We start from the raw sequence: 25,657 nt of genomic DNA on the forward strand, positions 1-25,657 counted from the left end.
AGGAAAATACATAATAAAAAAAAAGAAAAAAAATTAATATGGACTGAATAATAATTATGTTTTCACACATGGGACTTAACCAACTGACAGGTCAAGAAGTCAGTTATAGTATCAAAACTAGACAGCTGTGTGTATGCAGACTGAACTATATGTTATATATAGTAAATTTCATTGCATAAAGTTTTTGTTTCATTTAAAGTGTGAACATATCCTAGGTTTATAGTAGGATGTAATGTGAAATGTAATTAATTTGTATAATAGTTAAATAATTGAAAGCCACTGGTCAAGAAGGATAACAGTGCCATGTTAGAGTCAAGTAAAACATTCTTAAACATATATATTATCTAAAAAAGAGAAAATTAGCTTCACTTTGATATACTTATTCAGAAACACAAACCTAGGGTGCTACTAGAACTTAAAACCTTCCATCTAGAAATGAGGACAGGACCTAAAGGTCTTTGAGCTCTCCATCAAGCTAATGGAGTTAAATGTATCCTGTGTGCCACATTATATACTGTACTTTAGAAGATCTTTGACTTCATTTTAATATCTACATAAAATTAAAGACAAGATAGCAAATTATCTGTCAATAAATAAAATGATGTTGAGGGTCTGTACAAAGGATAAAATAGACTGGCATAGTAATCCCTTTAGTCAACAACTACGTTAGAAACCACCACCGCCACACTCAGTAAGATTACTATTTGTCAATTACCTTCACTACAAAATGACTTGTCAGCACCTGAGAACCTCACAGTCTCCTTTATAATTTTCTCAATTTTACAGTATTCACACATTGCCATTACATTATTGATTTTCTTATATTCATCACAACAATTCTTGCCACAGAACTGAAACATTTTACCCTGTAAAGAAACATTTAGTAATTAGATATTTGTGTTATATTATAGAAATTTTCATCCTTCTTACTTCAAAAATACATGGTAAGCAGTTGAGCACATGGAACGTCCTAATCTTAGCGCTCAGAAAGCAGAGACAGAAAAGACCTCTTTAAGTTCAAAACCAACCTGTCTATGGACTAAGTTCAAGGCCAGCCAGATTTACACAGTAAGCCCCTATCTCAAAAATGAAAAACCCAAATGGTGCAATTTTGAGACAGAAAAATCAAAAAGTACATTTACAGAGTGTATTTGAGTTTATATTCAAACTCTTATCATGGACCTATACTTTGCTGTTTTATTTCTTCTGTATTTTATAAAAAGAAGTTCTCACTGAGTAGCCACATTAATCTGAACTCACAATCCTGTGTGCATGCACTTGCACAGCAGCTAGGAGCCCACACTTACCTTGTAGTCAAGAAGCTCTGGCTTTGTGGCAAAAAGACGGTTACAGTGTTGACACCTAAGCTTCACCACACTTCGGGCAAACCCAACATGCTGGGACTGGGCAGCCAACCTCTGGAGCCCAGCAGCAGCGGAGCTGTTGATCGAGGTGGGGGACACAGCGGGTGTACTCCCTCCACCTGCAGATGCTGATGAACCTGTGGGGATGCTCACGATTACCTGGCCCTGAGACAAGGGCACTACTGAAGAATTCATTCCAGTTGGTTTGTTAAACAAATTCTGAAAAAAGTAAAACGATAAGAATAGGTCTATTTAATCACCTGTTCAAAGACTAGGAATTACGCCCCTCTGTATGCCAAGACAGATTCTAGTAATGCAGCAAGCTAGGCGCCTTGTCTTTGAGCCTTAAAACTGAATGAGGCAAGTCTCACTCATGTAGGAAAACCATCCAATAATCTTCAAAACTAGTATTCTCTCAATAGTGTTATTAAATCTCATGGATGACAGTTAAGTGACTGTACAGGCTAATCTAACAAGCTAAGCTGAAAAGCTGTCATAGAAACAATAATCCTGGCACAAGGAAACAGCAAGTTTGTATGACTACAGTAGGTGATTCACTGACTGAGGAAGAGGAAGATTCCCAAGGTCCTACCTGGAAAGCTACCACACAACTGTAGCTGCAGAAGTTGCGTATACTTCCATCTGACATGGCTAGATGATACTGAGGGATTGCTGAGGTTTTACAACTGTTACACTGAACTTGTACACCTTAGCAAATGAAAGTAAAAGCTAATGAGTCACACATAAACCTAGGAGGAATTAAGTATCAGACAAAAATTCAATTTTCAGGTTAAGCTATAGGAACTGAAGCTAAACCTCAATCATGCCACATCTATCATAAACTAACTGAACATTTAAAAAGCTTTAAAATTTTAAATAGGCATAATCTACCCTGAAATTATAAAATAAATGGATCTTGAAATATACTGGATGTGAATAAAGAAAATACATTAAGGAAGATTATTTGTAATCCATTCAGTAAGGGGATGCATAAATAGGCAAACAAGGAAATACGGTAACAGGAATAGTTTACAGCAAAAGTGTGAAATAGGTTTGTACTAAAAATCAATTAAATTTAGACAAAAAATTGGGCCAGCAAAAAAGTAGTAACTAATTTTCCAACGATTACATTTTATAGTTTATGAAAGCAGTATTACCTGCGGAAGTAACCATTTTAACTCTGTAAGCAGATAAGCAATTAACAGAACAGAAAAGTTCTGTCTTCCCCAAGCTATTGGTATTCTCAATCATTTCTGCTGAGGATCTCAATGATTTGCAAAGCGCACATGGTGTTATTTTGGCTGATTTCTATTAACAGAATAAAACAACATTCATTTTTACCAAATTCATAAAGCATAATTCTTTGAACTGTTTAACTTAACTCTGTTGAAATATTACTACTTTTTATGTGTGGTAGCAGGAATCAATCCCAGGGCCCTGCCTGGTACATTTTTCCCCTTACTCATGAAGTATTTTAACACAGATCAGTACAATCCTCAGAAAGATCCTTCGCAAAGGAAACTTGTATGTTATCTGAGATTCTGAGTATGCATATTGCATATGTATGCATACAAAAGTGAAAAGCGTTTCACCATGGAACCATGTGTTATACTTCTGTATTTCTATTGTATCTCATTAGAAAACAGTGTTAGCTATAACCTAGTAGTTAATTTAAGATCTAATAACTGATAAACATTGTTTTTAAAAAGTTGTTTTATACATAACACAACTGTCTCTCTTTTATATATTAGACAAAAGTGTAAAGAGCTTCCTATGAGAGATACTATTTAAAGCAGCGAAGTTCTAATTGAAGGAAATCAGTAAATTTAGAACCTCAGTATTAATCCTCTCCTTAACAAGGCGAATTGTAAGCATCAAGGTGAGAGCAGAAAACAGTGACTCTGACAGAGCAACTGTCACTCAACTAGGAACTCAACAGAAAATGAGGGCAAGGACTATTACCCTGTCACACACTTAAGAAAACACTGCTCAAGCTAGACCCAAAAGATTTTACAATCTTCCCTTTCTGTGATAAATTGTAAATGTGACACTAAAATTTGTGTATATTAGGATGTTCTGATCTGGAACATCTTCTAACTCCTAAGATCAGAACTATAAACCCGAACTTAACTTAAAAGACTTGAGTCAAAACTTATCCTTGTAAACTTGCTGACACATCTATCTAGTCCTACGAGCTATGCTTTGTTTGTGACACATAAAACCCCATAATACTCCTATCATACCATCTTTTCATTTATTTATATATCAGAAGTATGTCTTCCCACAAAACAGAAATTGGATTCAATGTTTGTTTGAATAAATTAAAATTAAAGGAAAGCAGAAGCAATACCATCCACAATGTGCCAGGCTGTGTATTAGTGCTTTTGCTCTTAGTTTACACAGCAGAGTTTTCACAACCATTAATAGGTAAAAAAGACAAAAACAAAAACCTAGAATAAATATATGTAGTGTTTTAACCCATGTAAAACTGTACGTGAACATACAGTACGTGAACATGTAGGTTGGTCTTAACATTCACTACATTAAAAATCTATAGTTTGGTCTTTAGTTGGTTGGGAGAAGGATTGTTTGGGTTTTTGCTTTGAAGCCAGAGTCTCACTATGTAGTTCTAAATGGCTTGACACTAGCTATGTAAACTGAACCAAGCTGGCCTCCAGCTCAGGGACCTGCTTTCCTCTAATTCCCAAATCCTTAGAAATGAAGATGTGCATCATCATGCCAGGCCCTTGTACTTCTGGAAGATGGAGAGTAGGGACCTGAGAAACATGTCCTTAACACAGCATATTTTAATACATGAAAAGTAAACTTTCAAAATTAAAATTAAAAACCCAATTTAAAATTATGTTTTATTTTATTTCTCTTTTTATGAAGCCTCAACTTTTAGTACCTGATAAAATATCAGGAAAAGAATAGCCTTTAAAAAATATTAAATTATTTTTCATTTGTGAGAAAAAACAAGTTATATTATGCGATAAGGCTAAACCCTTTCAAAAATTAGAAATCACCAATAATTTAAAAAATGCTGAATTTCTACAGTGAGTCCCAGGCCATCCAGTGCTACATGGTGATAGCCTAACTCTCAAAACAAAGCAAAAATACCCCTTCCCCAACAGCAAAATAATTGAATACAATAACAGTAAAACCTAAATGGCACTATTCACTGGTTTTAGTGGCCTATATACAAATTCACTATGTATTAAAAGAAAAAAAGTCAAATCAGCAAATGAAATAAAATAGGAAGCCACTGTAAAATATAAAAAGTATTTACCATCCCCTAGGACAGTGGTTCTTAGCCTTCCTAAGGCTGCAGCCCTTTAATACAGTTCCTCATGTTGTGGTGACTCCCAACCATAGCATTGCTTTGTTTGTTGGTCCCGATTTTCTTTTTTTTTATTTTTTATTTATTTTTAATTTTTTGAAAAAAAATTTTTTTTAATTTTTTCGAGACAGGGTTTCTCTGTATAGCCCTGGCTGGCCTGGAACTCACTCTGTAGACCAGGCTGGCCTCAAACTCAGAAACCCGCCTGCCTCTGCCTCCCAAGTGCTGGGATCAAAGGCGTGCCCACCACGCCTGGCAACATTGCTTTCATTCCTATTCAGAACTGTAATTTCATTACTGCTATGGATCATAATGTAAATATCTATGTTTTCCAATGGTATTAAACTACCCCTGTAACAGAGTTATTCGACCTACCAAATGGGTCATGCTACTTAGGCTGAGAACCACTTGTTTAGGGTAACCAATTATGAAACTAATATATAACCAAAATTTACTGGTGAGATGTGGACCAAAAAAACCAAATAGCATAGAAGATTCTTATCATAGAGTTTCTCCAGTTTATTCTCTGCAAATTTCTAATTCACAAAGTAATGAATAGCCCTCATTTCTTCTGGTTAAGGAAGAAAATTCTCTTCACTCTACTAAGATTTTTATTTTCTACAAGTGTAATTATGTGGTTCCATTTGCAAGAAAATATATGTCTGAGCATGTGTATGTATGTGTGTATGTGTGTGTATATATATATATATACACACACACACACACATGCACAGACATACATGAATCTGAACCTTTTTGCTGAAGAACAAATATAAAAACCAAACTATATTTGAAAGATCAGAAGTCTACACACTAAAAAGAATGGATATTCCTAGGAAATATAATTCTGCTGTATGTTTGGGTCACTTAAAAATTACTATTCAAAACCACAAATCACATCTGAAATAAAAGCCATGCCCTAACCAGGCATGACATTAAATGCAGATGACTGCTGCCCGTGGTAAGCAAAGGCAAGAGGGCTAGAAGTTCAAGATTAGCCTGGGTCATATGACAAATTCCAGGAAGACATGACTCCATAGTGAGACCCTGTCTCAACAAAACAAAGCCAAATCCTAAAAAGATGCATTTCTTACTAGTTTTGGGGGAAAGGGTTTCCCTGTGTAACTATGGCTGCCTCAAACAAACTTGCAGAGATCTGCCTCCCTTTGTCTCCTGTGTGCTGGGATAACAGTGTACACCACCACTATTCGGCTAAAAGATGCATTCCGTAATGCATGTACAGAAACTGGGACATATAGAACTCTATTTCAGAACATTTAATATATATGCATTTGACAAATGCCATATGCATATAAAAACTTAACCAAATACTTATCTCATTATTTTAAACTGCTTCAAAAATTATCCTACCCAAGGTTTCAACTCCCCTGAAATGAAGATAAATCAAGATTTAAAAGATCAAATACCTGCTTGTATGAGGTGACACACATTGAACTACAAAACTTCTTAGACTGCCCCTCAATTTGCAGCACATGGCACTGTCCAGAGCCACTATAACAGTAACCCCCACAGTTCTCACAACAGTTCATAGTGAGGTTGTTAGCAGAGCGAAACTTAGAGAAACAGGCATCACTGCAGAGCTTGTGAACCACGTTCTGGTAATTAACTTCATGTCGAATCTAAGAATTACAAAATACAATCAAAACATCAAACAAAGAATTAAGCATTGTTCTTTAAGCATAAGTATGAAACGTACTCATTCGTGTACAGTAAAAAGGTGACTTACAACAGCGTTCTTCTGGCACATGCTGCATTTGGTTGAAATGCTATTTGTGTTTATGGTAACAATGGGCTTTTTTTTCAGTTCATATGTTGACAAGCATGACTGACTGCAAAAATCCTTACTGGTGGTACTATTTTCAAACTGGGCACTGATCACATCCTTTGGATTTAAAATGTCTCTAAAATGGTAACAGAGATGAAATAAGTCACAGGATATTACATTTACCACCCTCTTGGTATATTAAAAGAACCAAATAAAACTAGGCTTATAATAAAGGGCACTGCAACTATTTAAAACATTTTTAATTTTATGTGTATGAGTACTTTGCATACATGAATGCCCGTGCACCACTTGGGTTTCTGGTGCAGAAAAGGAACAGAAGAAGGAGTTGAATCGCCTTGAAGTGGAATTAGATGGCTATAAGCTACTACAAGGGTCCTAGGAATCAAAGCTGGGTCCTCTGAAAGACTAATCAATGCTCTCAACCAGTAAATCTCTCCAGCCCCCAGGAGAGATTGCAACTTAAATTTGTTGGTGTGTGTACAGCTGTTTAAATTTGTGAGTGTACATGTGTACATGTATACATTTGTAGTGAGTATTGCAGTGGGGGGGGGGTGTTGTTCCTTCTGTCTTTTTTTCTATTTCATGTTTATTTATCTTGTATGTCTGTATGTCTGCATGTCAGAGGACAACTTGTGGCTTCCAGGAATGAATTCAGGTACTAAGTCTTTACTCACTGAATCATCTTACAAACCTCCAAGACAGGGTCTCCCTGAACCTGGAATTCAAAGAGTAAACAGTAGGTGCCCCCCTGACCTACAGGGATCTACTACTCTTTGCCTTCCCAGTGCTGAGCATCGAAACTTACGTCCTCAAAAGGCAATCATTTTTATAAATAAGCTAGTTACCTAGTCCTGTGTGATATGTATTTAAGCATCGCTATAAAAAAATCTAGATGTCCACATCTAAAAAATGTAATATGTAAGCATCAGTAATGAAGACAAAGAAGAATGAATCCCAGCCAGGCGGCGGTGGCGCCGCCCTTAATCCCAGCACTCTGGAGGCAGAGACAGGCGGATTTCTGAGTTCGAGGCCAGCCTGGTCTACAGAGTGAGTTCCAGGACAGCCAGGGCTACACAGAGAAAGGCTGTCTCGAAAAAGCCAAAAAAAGGAGGAGGAGGAAGAGAAAGAAGAGAAGGAGGAGGAGACATGCAAGTAAATAAACAGTGCTACCAAGTAACAGAAAGAGGGAAATGAAAAAGTAAAAAGAAAAAATGGACACAAGAATAAATGAATGAGGGGATAAAACAGTGAGAACAGGTGAAACTGGAAATCCTGATGGATGAGGGAAAAACACAAACATTGAATGTTAGGTATCCTTTTAAAGATTTATTTATAGGAACATCTGCTTCTGGGCACATATATGCTCTATATGCATGCCTGGTGCTGAGGAGGCTGATAGAAGGCACTGGATTCCCTGGAACTGAAGTTACAAATGGTTATGATACATGGTGTGGGTCCCTGGAACTACAGGCCTCTGAAAGAGCAAGTTAAGTACTCTTAACTGCCGAGTCACCATTCCAGCCCCTCAAACACTTATTTCTGACATGTATAGAAAAATAATGTGTGTTCAGATAACTCAGTAATAACCACCAAAGGACAAAAAAAATTTAAGAAAAATGCATAAAATTAATATATATGCAAAAATGTAATATATACTAATATATACACATACATACATGTGTGTGTATGTGTGTGTGTGTGTATATATATATATATATATATATATATCCATCCAAAAGGTGTAGCGGGGATAACAGTTCAGCCAATAAAGTATAACCTTGACAGCACAAGGAAGGACCTATGTTCAATCCCTAGAACCCAAATAAAGGCAACCAGGTATGGTGATAAGCACTTGTAATACCAATGCTAGAAAAGACCAGACAGGAGAATCCTTGAAACAGGAGGATACCTAAGAGAGACAGAAGGATCCCTAAGGCAAATCCCAGTCAGTCCAGAGTAAGTGCTAAGCTCTAAAGAAGGCATATAGCATTCCTGAGATTCCTGAGGATAAGGTTATCCCCTGTCTTTCATATTCGTGTGCATGTTATGTACATACACCTATATACATGTGCATACATAGTACTCACATGACCTCCCCTATCAGCATGCTATATATACATGAAATTCATGTATATACAGCATGAGTATATACATGAAAGGTGATACATTTCTGTACAATTATGTGAGCTTATATTGTTAAAAATGAGAAATCTTTATAGATGTATCTATGGTTCTCATGGGGAAAAAAGTATCACTGGTATCTTAGAAGTTCCTGATTCTTAAGATGGTTAAAGATGAACAAGTAGGGCTGGTGAGATGGCTCAGCGGGTAAGAGCACCCAACTGCTCTTCCGAAGGTCCGAAGTTCAAATCCCAGCAACCACATGGTGGTTCACAACCATCCGTAACGAGATCTGACTCCCTCTTCTGGAGTGTCTGAAGACAGCTACAGTGTACTTACATATAATAAAAATAAATAAATCTTTAAAAAAAAAAAGATGAACAAGTAAAGCTATTATATCAACCAACCAAACTATTTCATAATAAAACAGCAAACTAGAAAGCTAAAATAATCATAGTTTTCAATCTAACTCAAATCATAAAATAACCTAATAGTGCATGCACTAAAATATAAAAGCTTAGACAATACAGCTAAGTATTCATTTTTAAAATCACAAAACAGTAGAAATAAAGAACTCTGCTTTAGGTACATTAATTTAGCCAAAAAAGTATGGGAAAATCAATTTAATAGTCACCTTACCTAAGTCATAATACTAACAGCTATAATACTAATAGCTTTTCTCTAAATTTAAGGTCATTAAATAATTCAATAAATAATATTAGGTATCCACTAGACTACTAGTTGTAAACCCAACAAAGTATATACTGCTACGTTATTTTTGTTTAACACTGACAGGTAATACTGTATATTTACTTATATGATGCTTTAAAGTATATCTTCATGGTGAAATGGCTAAAGTTACTCAGTTGTCACTTTCACTATAATACTTTACATAAACTCAGAATTGGGTCGGTGGGTGGGGTTCCTTTGGTTTAGCTCTTTTTGTTTTCCTCAAGAAGGTTTCTCTGTGTAGCCCTGGCAGTCCTGGAACTCACTCTGTAGACCTCTACTCAAAAGATCCACTTGCCTCTGCTTCACAAGTGTTGGAATTAACAAGTGTGCATTTCCACTCCTGGCTTTTTTCTTTTTAAAGATTTATTTATTTATTTTGTGCACATGAGTACACTGTCGCTGTCTTCAGACACTCCAGAAGAGGGCATCAGATCTCATTACAGATGGTTGTGAATCACTATGTGGGTGCTGGGAATTGAACTCAGGACCTCTGGAAGAGCAGGGAGAGCTCTTAACCGCTGAGCCATCTCTCCAGTTCCACACACCTGGCTTTTGAACTTAGAATCTTTAAATATATTAGCTACAGGCACTCCACTTTTTAATAGATTGCTTGAAATCATTCCTCAAATTCTGAGTCACCAAAACACCAATATTATTATTAAATTAATTTTAACTTTGAACTAGATGAAATTTCCTAATCTAGTTCTTAATCAACATGCATGGCTCTATATCACTTTCAGCCACATACAGAAATTAAAAACACATTCACCAAATAAAATTTGAGTATCAGCAAGTTCACACACTAACTGTTCCAAACTGAACACACCCTTTCTTAAATCCATAGTACACCTGCTTCAACTTTCACTTTTTCCAGATTTTGGAATACACACACAGATTTTACTGATTAAGCATTCCTGATTTGAAAATCTTGGAATGCTCAAAATCACAAAATTTTCTGAGTATTATTACTAAAAATTTTTAGATGTTAGATTTTACTGTTTGAGATTCTCAAACTGGATAACCTTAAAAGTAAATCCCCAACAACAACAACAACAACAACAACAAATCTGTGGTGTTTCTCTTCTTTAAAGAAGCAGCAAGGTTACAAATGAAAAGCAGTCCTTCCAAAGGAAACTAAAGTCTAATCTTCACTGGGATCCACGAAATACAGTAACTTAAATTCTAATGGTACTTTATAATACAACCAAATTTAACTCTTTCAGTTATCCCAGAGAAATGAACACAAACAGGTGTGAATAAGGGGCTGGGGAGATAGCATAAAGGTTAAGAGCACTGGCTATTCTTCCTGAAGAACCTAATTTCAATTCCCAGCATCCATATGGCAGCTCACAATGGTCTGTTACTCAGTTATACCCTCTCTTCTGACCCCTGAAGGCACCAAGCTCACACATGGTACATACACACATGCAGAGCAGGATGGCCGTGGTGCACACCTTTAAACCCAGCACTCGGGAGGCAGACCCAGGCTCATCTAGATGAGTTCAAGGCCAGGCTGGTGTACACAGTGAATTCCTGAACAGCCAGTGTGCTACACAGAAAAATTCTTGAAAAAGTGCTTCAGTGCTAGACAAGTAGAATGTAAGAAATCTTAACTAAAAAATATGAAAGAATTGGTTTAAAAATCACTTGTTGAGCTAAAAGAGATTGAGTACTTCCCAGAAAAATGGAAAGCAGCAACATGGGGCACTAAATAATATGTTGTTTTTTTTTTTTTACTGTTGTTTTGTTTTGTTTTATAAGAAAAACCTACAGCAAAGTTGAAATGCAAATAATAATACACAGGTTAAGAAACAAGCAATAAAAGAAATAAAGAAACAAAAGATAATTTAGAACTCTGCTATACTTTGAGCAACTTGAACAAGTCTTCTTGGTGAGGGGAGGTGGTGGGCGGGCAGGTGGCACTGTGTATCCCGTGAGGCACAGGGTAGAGCAGAAAAGCTGAGTAGACCCTTTCCTCTGATAAGCAGTCTGCCCCTTCTGGAGGATTTTTTTACAACCAGAGCAAGAAACTCGAACAGCTGTGGCTGGAACTGAAGGAAGCATTTTATTCATGCCAGGTGATGCCAGAGAAGGCTGAAAGCCAGTAGTCAACTGTGGAGCTTTAAAAAAAAAAGAGAGAAAGAAAAGAACATTCAAAGCAAAAAATTTTACTTTTTAATCTTATATTTTATGCATCGGTACTTTCTCTTCTATAGCTACTTTGGAACCCAGTATTAATTATGGAATATACAACATAAAGGATTCTAAATGAACAGAGGACACCCTATTTTATTTACCCAAGTAGAAATGGCCTCTCATTGATGCTGGCCAGAATGAATACAATTCATTTATTCAGGTCTGATCCTTACCAAGAGGACTGCCACTGACTGAAAACACAGCACTAATTTTCAGTTCCCCCTCTTGAGTTTTTTGCTGTTGGCCATGACTATACTCCTTTAAAAAAGAAAAAATAAATACAGAGAAATTATCAAATTCTTCAAGAAACCAAGACATTTTATTATTGCTATATAGAGGTAGAAAATGTTTACAGTATTAACATTAATAAGAAATAATGAAATATAAAACAGTAAACAAACTAGACTTAACAATAAGGGCAAAATAAACTAGTATATGCTAGGAGGAAAGAAGAATAAAAGAAATGAGTGTTAGCTTCCAAAACAGCCTGGCGTGCTACCAGGTATTTCTAAGTTATTTCTGAAACTCTTCATTACTATTACAATATTTTAAATTTCTGTTTATTATAAAAGTAATACATAATCACAATAGAACATTTAAATAAGGAGAAATAAACAAAAATCTACCACCCCCTCTATCACCTCAAATGGGCCTCTGGGACTCCAGTATATTTCTTTCCAGTCTTTTCCTTTCTCCAGTCAAAGAAAAGTTAGTTTCTTTATAGTTAATTACTATAAACAAATTTTTCTTATGAATTCATGTTCTTCTCATTTCAATTTTTTTGTATTCCTTCATATTACTCCAAATAATATCTAGTGGCTAAATGCCAGCATGTATAAGACTTGAGTGCAAGAACCAGATGTCTGGGTAGTCTGAGAATTCCAAACAAACACTTGAAAAACTGTATTAAATGACTTACGAGGAAAAAAATTTAGATTTATTTATTTATATGAAAAAAATTTAGATTTATTTATTTATATATATGAGTTTTGCCTACTAAATGTGTGTGTGTAGCACATTCATGGCTGGTGCCCATGGAGATCAAAAGAGGATCCTGAATCCCTGGGAATTCAACTATGAATTCAGTAAGGATTACAAGCACCACTATATGTAGGTGCTGAGAAACAACCACAGGTCCTCTCAAGTATGCTCTTAACCACTGAGCCAACTCTCCAGCCTTAAATGAGTTTTAAATCCAAGTAAACATTTTAAGTCAGACACAGCCAACACACATCAGAGTTCCAGTACGTATTTTTCAGGGCTGTTCTTTATCTTTACAATTATATTGCTCAGTTATGAATTCAGTAAGTTTTTTTGTTGTTGTTGAGATATTTATCACAACAAAGCTTGTAAAATACTGGAGACCAATTATTCTTAGAATACTGGGTGTCTCAGACATACTTACTCCCTTTTGGTGGTGGAAATATTAATATACTATACAACCTTGAGCAATATTGATATTTATTATATATACATAGTGGCATATCAAATTAAGCAGCTGAAGCTGACATAACATATGTACCTAGACTTAGGTACAAAAGGAAAACTGCCTAAACCTTCTGCAATTATAAGTATTTTAACACAGTAATTTTCTTTCTTTGGTTTTTTTTTTTTTTTTTTTTTTCTGTTTTTGAGACAGAGTTTCAATGTACAACCATAAATGGCCTGGTACTTGCCAAATAGATCAGACAAAGCCCAAACTCTGGAATCCTGCTGCCTCCAAAGTACTGGGATCACAGGTGAGTACTACTAATATGACTAATTTGAGTACTTTAAAAAGAAAATGTATGGAAAACTCGATGACTAACATAACACAGCTTCAAATAAAAGCAAAATAGGCATTATTTGTTTTTTTTTTCTACCTTTTGCCTCAGGCACTAACACATTCATGTGTGGCACTGCTGTAACAGTTATTTGCACATATTCAGTATACTCAGTGAAATGCCACCATGAATATCTTTAATTCTTAAAGTAGGATCACTAGATTACCAGATCCATTGTAAAGGTTTTTGAGATATGATGAAATTGGTTTTGTCGAAATAAAGCTGTAATTTATGTTTTGGTTTTCTTTTGGGTTTTCAAGACAGGGTTTCTCTGTGTAGCTCTGGCTGTCCTGGAACTCAATCTGTAGACCAGGCTGGCCTTGAACTCAGAAATCCACCTGGCTCTTCCCCCGAGTGCTGGCAATAACGGTGTATGGTACCATGCCCAGTTCTCAAACAAAACTATTCTCAATTAAAAGTGTTTTCCTAGTTGCTTTAACATGCACATATCTTTAATGTTCACATACAAGTGCAATATGATAACAATATTAACCTCAGTAGCAGTTATTAACATTTCTTTAGAGTTAGAATTTTTATGTACTAAGGTTTCCACTTATGCCAAAATTCTGACAATCTTTACCTTTGTGATTTCTTCTATCTCTTACAAAGTTTTACTTCCATAAAAAAAATAATAAGGAAGTGGTTTCACTGTTTATAATACAGTCCTTTAATCCAGGGATCAGCAAACTTTATCTGCAAAGGGCCAGATAGTAAATATTTTTGACTTGGGAAGCCATATGGTCTGATCTCTCTCACAACTGCCCAACTCTGCCCTGGTAGAGCAAAAGCACTCACAGACAACATGTAAATAAATGAACATGACCAAGTTCTAATAAAACTTTATTTGTAAGAGTAATGGTTGAACAACATAAACATAAGGTGGATGAGATTTGACCAGCCACTGATTAATTTGCTAGTGCTGGGTTAGATCCATTTGGGACTGGGAAACTTTCTTTCACTAAATAGAATTTTTTAAAATTCTTTTATTAGATATTTTTTCATTTACATTTCAAATGCTATCCCAAAAGTCCCCTAGAAATTTTTTTCTTCTTACCATGAATACACCAAATTGTGGGAAAATGTCTATCATGAGTTATATATTCTATATTATGATCATCCTGATTAATCTTGTACCACACTATTCTGATGAAGCTGTACAATGTTTAACCAAACTGTTTTCCACTGAACTTTTCTATATACGTTTAAAAGTATGTACATACAGTATGTGTGTATGTGTATACCTACTCCTCAAAATATCAGAACCAAATTACCATTATGTTCATCAAACCTGTATTTTACTTTAGGAATAGTTGATATTATTTTCACTCCTCACATTAAAAAGAGAGAGAGAGAGAGAGATCTCATCAATTCATTCAAGTTATCTTTTAATTTACAATTACTTTTTAGTTGCTACTGGGAATAGTGGCTCTCAAATGGGAAACTGACACAGCTAGTACTGTCATTTCTATGATTATTATTTTACCTACATTTCCACTCAATTATCACAAGCTTTATAATTCTCTAAAAAAGTGATTAATTTATTTCCCAACTGTATTACCTTATCTTCTTTATTTCCTATAAAATGAATTTGCATGTTTTTGGCCAAAAATCCAACAACAGTTACATACTGATGCTGTATTAGTAATAATGTAGTAATCTGTATTATGTTAGTAACTACATAAGGTTCCCAGAATTTTGTTTTCAAATTCAGAGTTTGGTCTAGCACTGCTATTTCTTTGACACAATGAACAGAGTATATGTAAGAAATGTATTGGGCTGGTGAGATGGCTCAGCAGGTAAGAGCACTGACTGCTCTTCCAGAGGTCCTGAGTTCAAATCCCAGCAACAACATGGTGGCTCACAACCATCCATAATGAGATCTGATGCCCTCTTCTGGGGTGTCTGAAGACAGCTACAGTGTACTTACATATAGTAAATAAATAAATCTTTAAGAAAAAATAAATGTATCATCAACTATGTGACATATCATGTGGAATCTGATAATAAAAGTAGCAGTGTTGGTGATACATACTCTTATTTTAAAGGCAGAATCTCACTGCATAGCCCTGGATGGGGTGGAACTTAATAAGTAAATCAGGCTGCCCTCTAACTCACAGAGATCTGCCTGACTTTATCTAAATGTTGGGATTAAAAGCATGCACTACCACACCTGGCATATCTCTAGTCTGCTTTTCTTATTCTGTGATACAATTCCCAAACTTAAGAGACTTAAGTCATTGGCATGTATTATTCGTGGTAGCAGGGAGAGGAGAGAAGTCTGTAAGTATTCTGCATAAAATGCTTACAACATCTTCAAGGCAGAAATGCTTGGTTTGTCTGTCTCCTACAATGACTCTTAAATCATGATTTATGAAAAATAAATACCTGACAACCCCACAGTTTTCAAAAACAAAACAAAATAAAACTAACCAAACACGAGAGGTCAGAATAAGCAGCACTTCAGATCTTTTCCTTGCTGAACACAAAGGAAGGCCTTATAAATACCACAGGGCAACGACATTGAAAGCAAACATCCTCTATGGCCAAATAAACAATAGAACTAAAGGTAAATCCAACATTTACGTGGCTACATTACTTTCAAAGAGTCTATGAATCATTACTAGACTAATTAGGCAATTTGCTTTCCCATTTTCATTCATTCCAATAGAAGACTACAAATTAGTTCTTTTTTTATTACTATGAGCAGAAAAGAAGAAAAAAAAAAGATTTCAACATTAGTGACATCTAACTTTCAGATTCTATGGAAAAGATAGAAAAAGAGGACTTTGTCTCTCCTAAAGAATTTCAATTTGAAAACCTTACCTAAACATTTAAAAAAAAATTAGTTACAGAAAGATAATCTAATGAAAATAAAACTAGATTATAAAATAGACTGATTCTTTCCTGGCCATATAGCCTTGAATAACTAAATTAATCTATGAAAGTTATATTACTTTAGACCACACACACACACACACCTGGTACGAGGATGAAACAATACAGTACATTAAAAACAGCATCAACTAGTTTTAAACTACAGAAAACACTATAGAAAAATGCAATGGAATTAGAATGAATGAAACTGAAAAACCAGAGAATGGTTTGACAGCTAACAGAAGCAAGGTGACTGACAAGTGACTAAAAGCAATGGATTAGCAGTGAGACACAGATGTAGGCATTTCAGCATCCTAGTGTTTTGGATGAAGACCATCTTAAACTGTAAAAAGCACACTGAAAGCAATACCTCAAAGTTAAGCACTGGGAGAAATCACTATTAACTGATGATCAGAGTCATGAGCTGTCAGTATTTTATGAGTACAGTTTGTTACATCAAGTAACTAAGACTTTGTAACTCTTACTATTGGTCTATGGAGAAAGAGTAAAATTAATAAACTGTTACATAGTACTGAAAAAGCAAGAAATCTAGATTTCTAGTGATCAGGGAGAGGTACAAAGAAGCATGGAGCAAGTAGGGAGTAGAATGTAGGAAGGAAGGGGAAGAAGAGAGGGAAAGGGAAAGAACCAGCCTCCTCCCTAGGAGGATTTCTAGAACTACCAAATGTTTGATTGCAGATAACAGGATCAGTATGACTGACAACAGAAATCTACCTGTAGCCACTCATGTGCTGGGGTTGCTCTCTTGTGTAGACAGAATGAAGACTGCTCTGTGATCCTGAATTTATACCAGGATCTGCCCACAGCACTGTCTACTCAGGAGACCCTGAATTCATACCAGGATCTGCCCACAGCACTGTCTACTCAGGAGATCCTGACACAGCACTGTCTACTCAGGAGACCAAACAAGTAAGTAGTATGCCTGAGGGAATTCTTCAGTAAGTATTATAAACTTGATATTTAGAATTTTATAACATATTTTGTAACTTTCAGTAAGTGTATAAAACACAGGCATTGCTATCCATTCCATCCTATCGATCTTCTCTAAACACTGAAAGTTCTGCTTAGAAAAAAAAAAAAAAAAAAACAATAGTAATAACTTTCCCAATGCTTTCTAAACCCCACTTACTTATTAGCTTTAGGCTTTATCAGGAGAAATATTCAATGGGTCATATAGGAAAGAAAGAGTACTCTACCAGCATAATGATTTCTTAGGAATTTTCTATGTTCATAGGGGGAGTATGGAGAGATAGAGATCTCCCCTGAACAAAGACACACATAATCATCACAGAAACACATGGCCACACGAATTTTCCCTGGAAATCAGGCCATTAAACTGAACTCAGATACCCAAGATTTCCACTTCTCTTCTTTCTACAAACTACACTTAATTTATCACCTCTGACATATTTTCATATTCCTTCTACTGTCTTTGTTGACACCCCACACACATATATGCTATGCTGAACTAAATCATATAGTATAAAACTTCCTGCTGCCCCATTAAAAGATATAAAAACCACAGATTTTCTTTTGTTGGGATATTTCTCTGAAGGTTCTTTTATCTAAATTTCCCCCTTTATCACATCATGGAAGCTATTTCTCTTACTCCTACTTTTAAGCTATCCTTCCTTAATGAAGCTCCTCTCCAGATTTTAAAGGAAGTCTTTCTTTTCCTTTAAGGCCCTATTATGCTGTTTCTGATATACTGTTTTTTTACTTTTGAATGTTTTCCAACCTTACATGGCTCCTGTGGTTACAATGCTCTCTCCCAATAAACACCATTTCTGAAAGGTAATTATGTGTCAGCTCATTTCACAAGCCACCTGCTTTTCTCTCTCTTACACTCTATAGTCACCTACTCTTCTCTCTTTCATCTAAACCAGTGGTTTTCTACAGTAAATGATTTTGGTCCCAGGAATACCTGGCAGTGTCTGAAGATATTTCTGACTGTTACAACTAGAGAAAGAGAGAGCTGCAACCAGAACCAAGTATAGTATAGAACCAAGGATGCTAAAGAGCCTGCGACTAGCAGAACACGGCCTCATAACAAAGAATGGTCTTGCTCTAAATATCAGTGGTACTGATGTTGAGAAACCCTGCTTGAAGATGGCTAAATAAAATTTCTCTTCCATACATGCCTCATTCACAAATTCCCTAGAATTAAAAAAAAAAAACAAGGAAAAGATAGGCTTCCTAAAATTAGATACTATTTCCTAGAAACAGCTAATTTGTGTTATTTTTATTTTTCACTCTCTAAATATGAACAAAATACAGACTACCTTTAAAAAATTACTATTATATATTCATTGTTTAAATCCCTTCCTACATTTCACAGTGACTACAGCGTGCAGCGCAGCTTCTTTCTTCCAATCCAAATACTCCAATGCCATCAACTGCCTGGTAACTTAACTGAGTGTAGGATTTCTGTTGCAGGGTTCCTAACTGACTTCCAGAGCAGCCCTGAAACAGCCCAGCCATACCCTTGATCTTACTACCAAAATATCTCAAACACAGAATCATGGATCACTCACCAAGGCCTCCTTTCTAATAAACTGATCAATTCTAACAAACTAATTCAATCAATTAACCCTTTTAAAGATAGTTATGTCCATTAGCCCTCCTGAAAGAGTTAAATGCACACCTAACCTGTACTTCATTACAAGTAACTGCAAAGGCTTAGTTGCATCTATGAACTAAGTCACCCTACAAGCCCAGGTGCCACCCTCCTAGCTCTTCAACTTCACCTGCTGAAACCTCAGAGGCTCAGCAGCCTCTCAAACCTGTTCTAAAATGCCCACAAAAGCCACACTGTGAAAAAGACAAGGATTATAAGCCTCTACTCCCCTTCAGAAACATTTTCATGTAATTTCTGCTACAGCCTTGCAAGACAATTCAAGTTGCTTCAATCACAGATTCTTCTCATCCTGTCAATAAACTATTTCACTTTAAGCACTTCCTGTCTCAAATAAGTAAACTCATTGTGAAACAGAAGGAGGCAGGAGGGGTGAGGTGTTTACTTGAGCATTGTCAGGTTCGTCTTTAACTCTGTCTAGTAGTCCCTGCTGAGGCGCCACTGCTTTGTCATACTCATCATCCAAAGGTTCTTCTTTAATTCTAATATTTGATGCAAACGAATTCCCCAGTTCCGAACCAATGGATTCTTTATTGGCAAATGGGTAGCTGGAGTCCTAAAACACAATATAAAGGATTAATAAATATTCAAATTTAAAAATTATTCCTCTTCAGGGTTAATACCCAAAGTAAAGCTCACTGGAAATGAACTCTGGATGGACATATGTTAGTGTCCCTGTGCCTAATAGCTCACGGTCTAAGTAATGCAAACAGAGAACCTAAGATCCGAGGGCTTCTTAGAATATCTCCAAGATGTCATTATGCAAATAATAGTTAAAAAAAAAATCAGTGCTCTGTCTAACACAAGCAGAATTTTGAAAAGTGACAGAAAGAAAACTTTTGACACTTGCCATAGTTAACAGCAATCTACATACACACTGAAAACTTACCCTAAAGTTTGTTTCTGGGTTTTGTGGTAAATGAGTATGTAATGTTTCTTCAACTTGATTAGCTATTGAAAGAAAACAAACAAACACATGTATATGAATAACAAGTCTCATAAAGAATGACCTAAAAGGCTAATTTGAAATCATCTCTCTATTCTAACAAAGATGTTCTAACTAGGTTCCAAAGAACCCAAAAAAGTTTCACTCAAAGTTCCTCACAACTTGGTCTCCCTTCCCATTCAGCCTTACTACACACCTTTCCTCACTCATAAAGAGTGCTGACTTGATCTACTATGCTCTGAAAACTGTTCTCATTTGCAGTTTTACTAAGTTCACCAGGTCTCTGCTGTCTATTCCAATATTTATAGTTTATAGACTCTGCTCAGTTCAAAACCCAGCTCTATAGAAAAGTATTCCTTGTTCACTAAGTCTCTCCCAAGAATTTCCTGTGAGGTAGGGGACGTGTCTAGCATGCACAAAGATCCAAAGTCTAATAGTAAGCACTCTGGAGGGTGAGGGGCATGGCAGAGTTAGGCTAGGTATGGTGGCTCACACCTGTTAGTTAAAACACTGAAGAGACAAGGCAGAAGTGCAGAGAACTCCAGGCCAGCTTGTCTCTCTCAAATGTGAAGAAAGCAATCACTTTAACACTTCAGTTACTTAAATATTACAGTGCCCCATGACAAACTCGTCTCACACTATCTGATCTTACACATTCAATCTTGGGCTAGTCAACTCATCAGCAGCACCTCTGCTCTCTGCCTTGTCTTGTCCCTTCTACTACTAGATACTATGTTCCTTTGGAAGACTCCTAACATTTCAATATCCATTAAAAGATATTAATTTATATATATACACATGTGTGTGTATATATATATGCACACACACACATATATAAATGATATATATAATAACATGTTAGAAATAAACTCTGCCCTTGCACAGCCTTGTATATAACACATACTCAACCGTTGCTCTTCTTCACTATACTGGTTCCCTCTTTCTAAAATACATTTTTCCTAGGATTTTCTGAAGAGAAATACATGGATTGACACAGTGCATCTGCTTTCCTAAACATCAATTTAACATTTGGGAGAGGATTACAATCTTATTGTAAAAGCCTAGGTCCCAAGAATACAAAGAAGAGTAAGATACAATCCGGCTGTCAAAAAATAGGAACAAAACAAGGCAACAAATACTATAAATAATAAGGCATAAAATAGAGTTCTGTGAAAATATAAGCAAGGAGAATATCCTTAGGAATAACTATAAAGTAGGAAAGATTTATGAATTATGCTTCATTGAATAAGAAATAATTTTACAAGTGTATATATGCACAGAGAAAAAATTGGCATACCAATGAAACAGCAAGAAAGGAAAGCACACAAGAAATGTGTGATATATTCAAGAACAGATCTGGAGCTAGAGGACAGGGTGTATCGTGTAAAGAGAATCAAAAGGAACTTAATGAACTCCTAAAACAGTGGGGTAATTCATTGCAACTCCCTGGTTTAGACTAACAGGTGGGATAGCAATTTAAACCAGTGCTTCCAGCACAAAGATGCTAATTCCAACTTCAGAGTCTGATGTTCAACCAAAGAAATGGAACAGGTGATGCAAGTATCTTGCCTTCTCATCAAAATACTGCAAGCCAAGAAGGGGGAAAATTATGACTTAGAGATATTTTTCAACCATTTATATAACAATGAAATGTTATGAGGAAAAATTCAATCACTTTGTAGAGTAAGAGAAAGTAAAACAGAGCTTACAAGGAGCTTAAAACTGTTCGTACTTAACTTAAGATCAATAAAAGCTCTATTACTGGTAATTTATTATGTTTTATAATTCTATTCCAACAATTATTACCTGCTTTATCAAAAAAACTGCTTTTCAACCTTGAATCCAAACCTTTATGGGGTTTATCCAACCGTTTTTCACGTTCATGATAAGTTAGGTCTCTATTTTTCTCCTTTCCAGAAAATGTCTCTTTGCTGTTTTCTCTCACTAAACAAAAATCTTTTCGTATTGATTTAAAGACAGAAACCTGATCAAACTGTTTAGGAAAGTCTTTTTTTAACTGATTTTGAATTTGTATTTCATTTTCATTGTCTGATTCCTGATGAGCAGCTCTTCTCTCTACTTCCAAACTACCATCAGTGTGAACTGAAGAAACACGGTTGTCCTGTGAACTACAATCCTGTTCATCCTCATTGTCACTACTAACGACTGGAATTCCTGCAAGATCCCCAGAGTTCAAAAAATAATCATCTTCATCCAGCAATGAATTTTCAGATCCTGTTTGATTCGGCATTCCATAAGACATGCTGGCAAGGGTGGGAGTTAAGTTGTGGTCTGTATCTTCAGACATTTCTGTATCCATGACACCACCTTAAAAAGTAAGAAACTGTTTAGACAAGTAACAGGGCTGAGGATGACCGCAGTTATAAGGTCTGTCTTCCATTTAATCATATGTATTTCCTTTGTCAAACAAAATATAGGCAATATTACAATAGTATTACTCATTTAACACCTCTGATGAGATTATCCCTATCTGACACTTACGGGAACAGGAGCCTAAATTTGAAAGACGACAAGATGATACAGAGAAAAGAGCACCAACTTCAGAATCAGACCTATCTGTGTTAAAACGACAAAGCACAAAACTCTTGGCTCTATATAAAAACAATCTAATACTCACCTTAGAAATTAATCTGTGGTGAGGCTTAGTGACAGTTATGTGTAAAGAGACACTCACAAATTAATAAACGCAAAGATTTATAAAAATTCTAATTATAACCTTCATAGTGTATGTGTTCTGCAGGGTTAAGACCAATACACTCACTATAATGTAATAGGTCTTTAGTCCCAGAATCCCAGTTTCTCTGCACTAACACTAACACAGATTTACTAAAGTTAAGGTTTTCTAGGCTAAATATGTAAACATCAAAATGACTTTAGCTATCCTGCTAGCCTTCATAACTACATGCTCAAATCTGTCCTATTATAAAACAAAGATTCACTTTTCCTTCACAAACTTGTTTTTAAAAAGCCTTGCCTACTTTGTTCTTCTTTAGTTATGCCCAAACCTTAACTTACTCTTTTCTTCCATGATAAGATTTAGTGGGGTTAGAGAGACAGCTCAGGTTAAGACTACTGACTTTTCTGTCACCCACACAGTAGTTAACAACCCTCTATAACTCTAGTTCCAAGGGGATCTGACATTCTCTTCTGAATGCACAGATATATATATGCAGGCAAAATCAAAACAAAACCCATACATATAAAATAAAAATAAATCCCAAGGTAGAGTTAGGTACCCACTTTCAATCCCTCCTTCCCTAAGAAACCCCACCGTAGTGTCTCTAAGCTCAAATTCATTTCCTCACTGCAGTTCCTATGTTTCCATCACTTGATTAAATGATTCACAAACTAACAATTATTAAAAAGAATTATTTCAACTCTCCCATAAGCTCTATCAACTATAATATTATTTCATCTCTCTAAAATCCATTTCTTCTATTCAGCACCTAATTCTAACTGTCCAAATCTCTACCTATACATTTCAGTGCCCAAAATCTACGTAACTACAAAGTAACTATATTCTAACAAATCCTATGCCTACACCACATTTAATTGGTTCAAGAGTAGGCCAATACTCATTAAAAACAAAGTATAGGAAAGACAGGAAATAGTAATAATATATTTGTTTAATCAGCTCAAAAAAGTTTCTGTGACTGGCTGTTTAACCTGGATCTATAATCTAATATTTATTTATTATCAAGACTTAACTATGTTGAGTCCAAATAAAAGTTTCCTTCAAGTTCCCCTCTCCAAAGACATCATTCTAAATTGTAAGTTATTCCATATCCTGTGAGACCTCCCACAGTCCCCAGTCTCTAAAGGAGAGATGCTTCCACAGCACAATCTATGATAAATAAGTATTACCCACTAGTTTATAATCACAAAATGGCGAAAACTCTGAAAATGACTGCTGTGACTTAGAGCTACAAAAGTGGTGGTGGTGGTGGTGGTGGTGGTGGTGGTGGTGGTGGTGGTGGTAGGGAAACAACCTACAAACAGTAAGAATAAAAAAATAATATTGGAGCTAATAATGAAGTCAAAACCAGGAAGGAGAAAAAGAACTTATATTTTTACATTAGTATTATGCTTGCTGATTAATGTGAAAAATAGAAAACTGGAAGGAAAATCCTCCTTGTATGCTTTCCAAAATAGTTCATGCAGGGCTAGAAAGACTGCTCACCAGTTAAGAGCACTCAATGCTCTGGCAGAGAGCATATGTCAGCTACCAGGACATATGTGATGACTCACACTCCACTTCCAGGATCTGATACTTCATTCTGGCCTCTGTAGGCACTAGGCAATCATATGCATGTAATACAAGAACCCATACACATAAAATTTTATAACTAAATCTTAGCGCCAGGAACTCAAGAGGCAGAGGCAGGAAGGATCTGGACGGTCAGCCTGGTACACATACAGTGTTCCAGTTTTGTTTTTTTTAAATAATAAAAAAAGTTTAAAATGAAATGACATAATACAAGGTAAAACATGCTAAAAAAAATCTTTTTTTTTTTTTAAGTTTCTCTTCTGGCTTTTTTTTTGGGGGGGGTTGCTTTATTTTGTTTTTTGAAGATAGGTTTTTTTTCCTGTGTGGACCTGGTTATCCCAGAACTAGTTCTGTAGACCAGGGTAACGTTGAACTCAAAAGATCTGCCTAGTCTCTGCCTCCCAAATGCTGAGGTTAAAGGCAAGCACCTGAATCAGATGCTGAAATCTTAGAGGAAATGCACACTTAAAGAGTGCACATGCCTACTTTCTCACGGTATATAGTAAAGACAGGAAGGGACTGAAAGACTGCACAAGACAAGCAACACTACAGACATTTCCAATTACTTAAAATTCATATTAAGAGATTTGGAAGGTACACAACATAGCATTCTACCAACCCATAAACAGCCTATAAGCCTAAGCATCTTCTCTGTTCAGCATTTAATCATTATTAACAAACCATGTACTGTCTACTTTGTAACTGTTCCATGTGTGAAATGTACATTATGATGTCACCAACTTAAGTTCTATAGTAGATAAGAAAGCAATACTAGCAAGAAATACTGCAAGCAACTTTTGTTATCTATTTACATTAACAGTCAAGGATTATGGTGGAAAGGAGCAGCCACTCAGAAAAACCTGACATACAACTCACATGGAAATAACTTCAGGTTATAATATCTAAGTTCAAACATTAAAAGAAAAGTAAGAGAACTCATGTTACAATTATTAAATCAAAAGGTAAAAACCAGTATTTTTAATGACAAAAAACTCAGTATAAAAATACAAAAAAAAAAAAAATCTAACTACACACACTAATAAAGAAAACCCAAACAAAGGACAAAGGGTCAGCTGGTTAAAATGTCTTCACCGCACTGTATCACAAAGGGCAACAAAGAAACAACCAAGTACATACAAAAGCAAGAATTTAACAAACATTCCACAGACAGGGAGAGACCAACAGTCAATAAAGGAAATATTAATTAGTGACACAATGAGCTACATACAGATTGGCAGTAAAACAAGAATGCTCACGACAAAGTTAGCAAACTATGACCCAAAGCCATGAAATATAGAGGTTTGTGGCAGAGATCATATATGGCTTTGGAAAGCCCAAAATATGTAATGTTTAATTCTCAGAAAGAATATTTTCCAACCATTATAGTTAAATACTGTGATAAGAATGAATGCAAAGCCGGGCGTGGTGGCGCACGCCTTTAATCCCAGCACTCGGGAGGCAGAGGCAGGCGGATTTCNGAGTTCGAGGCCAGCCTGGTCTACAAAGTGAG

General features: G+C 35.8%; 1 protein-coding gene across 1 annotated transcript in view; it reads right to left on the minus strand.

The window, feature by feature from the left end:
* The window catches only part of Zmym4 (zinc finger MYM-type containing 4), a 102,556-nt gene that overhangs the window by 42,365 nt on the left and 34,534 nt on the right, over positions 1-25,657 (minus strand). The window contains exons 3-13 of the mRNA XM_029476446.1: positions 21,666-22,187; positions 19,803-19,864; positions 19,299-19,469; positions 11,734-11,818; positions 11,229-11,484; positions 6,452-6,626; positions 6,132-6,344; positions 2,522-2,672; positions 1,957-2,072; positions 1,308-1,583; positions 711-866 (exon numbers count right to left, since the gene is read on the minus strand). Of these exons, the coding sequence (XP_029332306.1) occupies positions 711-866; positions 1,308-1,583; positions 1,957-2,072; positions 2,522-2,672; positions 6,132-6,344; positions 6,452-6,626; positions 11,229-11,484; positions 11,734-11,818; positions 19,299-19,469; positions 19,803-19,864; positions 21,666-22,187 (2,183 nt within the window). The remainder of the gene's footprint in view (positions 1-710; positions 867-1,307; positions 1,584-1,956; positions 2,073-2,521; positions 2,673-6,131; positions 6,345-6,451; positions 6,627-11,228; positions 11,485-11,733; positions 11,819-19,298; positions 19,470-19,802; positions 19,865-21,665; positions 22,188-25,657) is intronic.

The sequence above is a fragment of the Mus caroli genome, chromosome 4 (assembly GCF_900094665.2).
Source record: "Mus caroli chromosome 4, CAROLI_EIJ_v1.1, whole genome shotgun sequence".
NCBI classification, from domain to species: domain Eukaryota; kingdom Metazoa; phylum Chordata; class Mammalia; order Rodentia; family Muridae; genus Mus; species Mus caroli.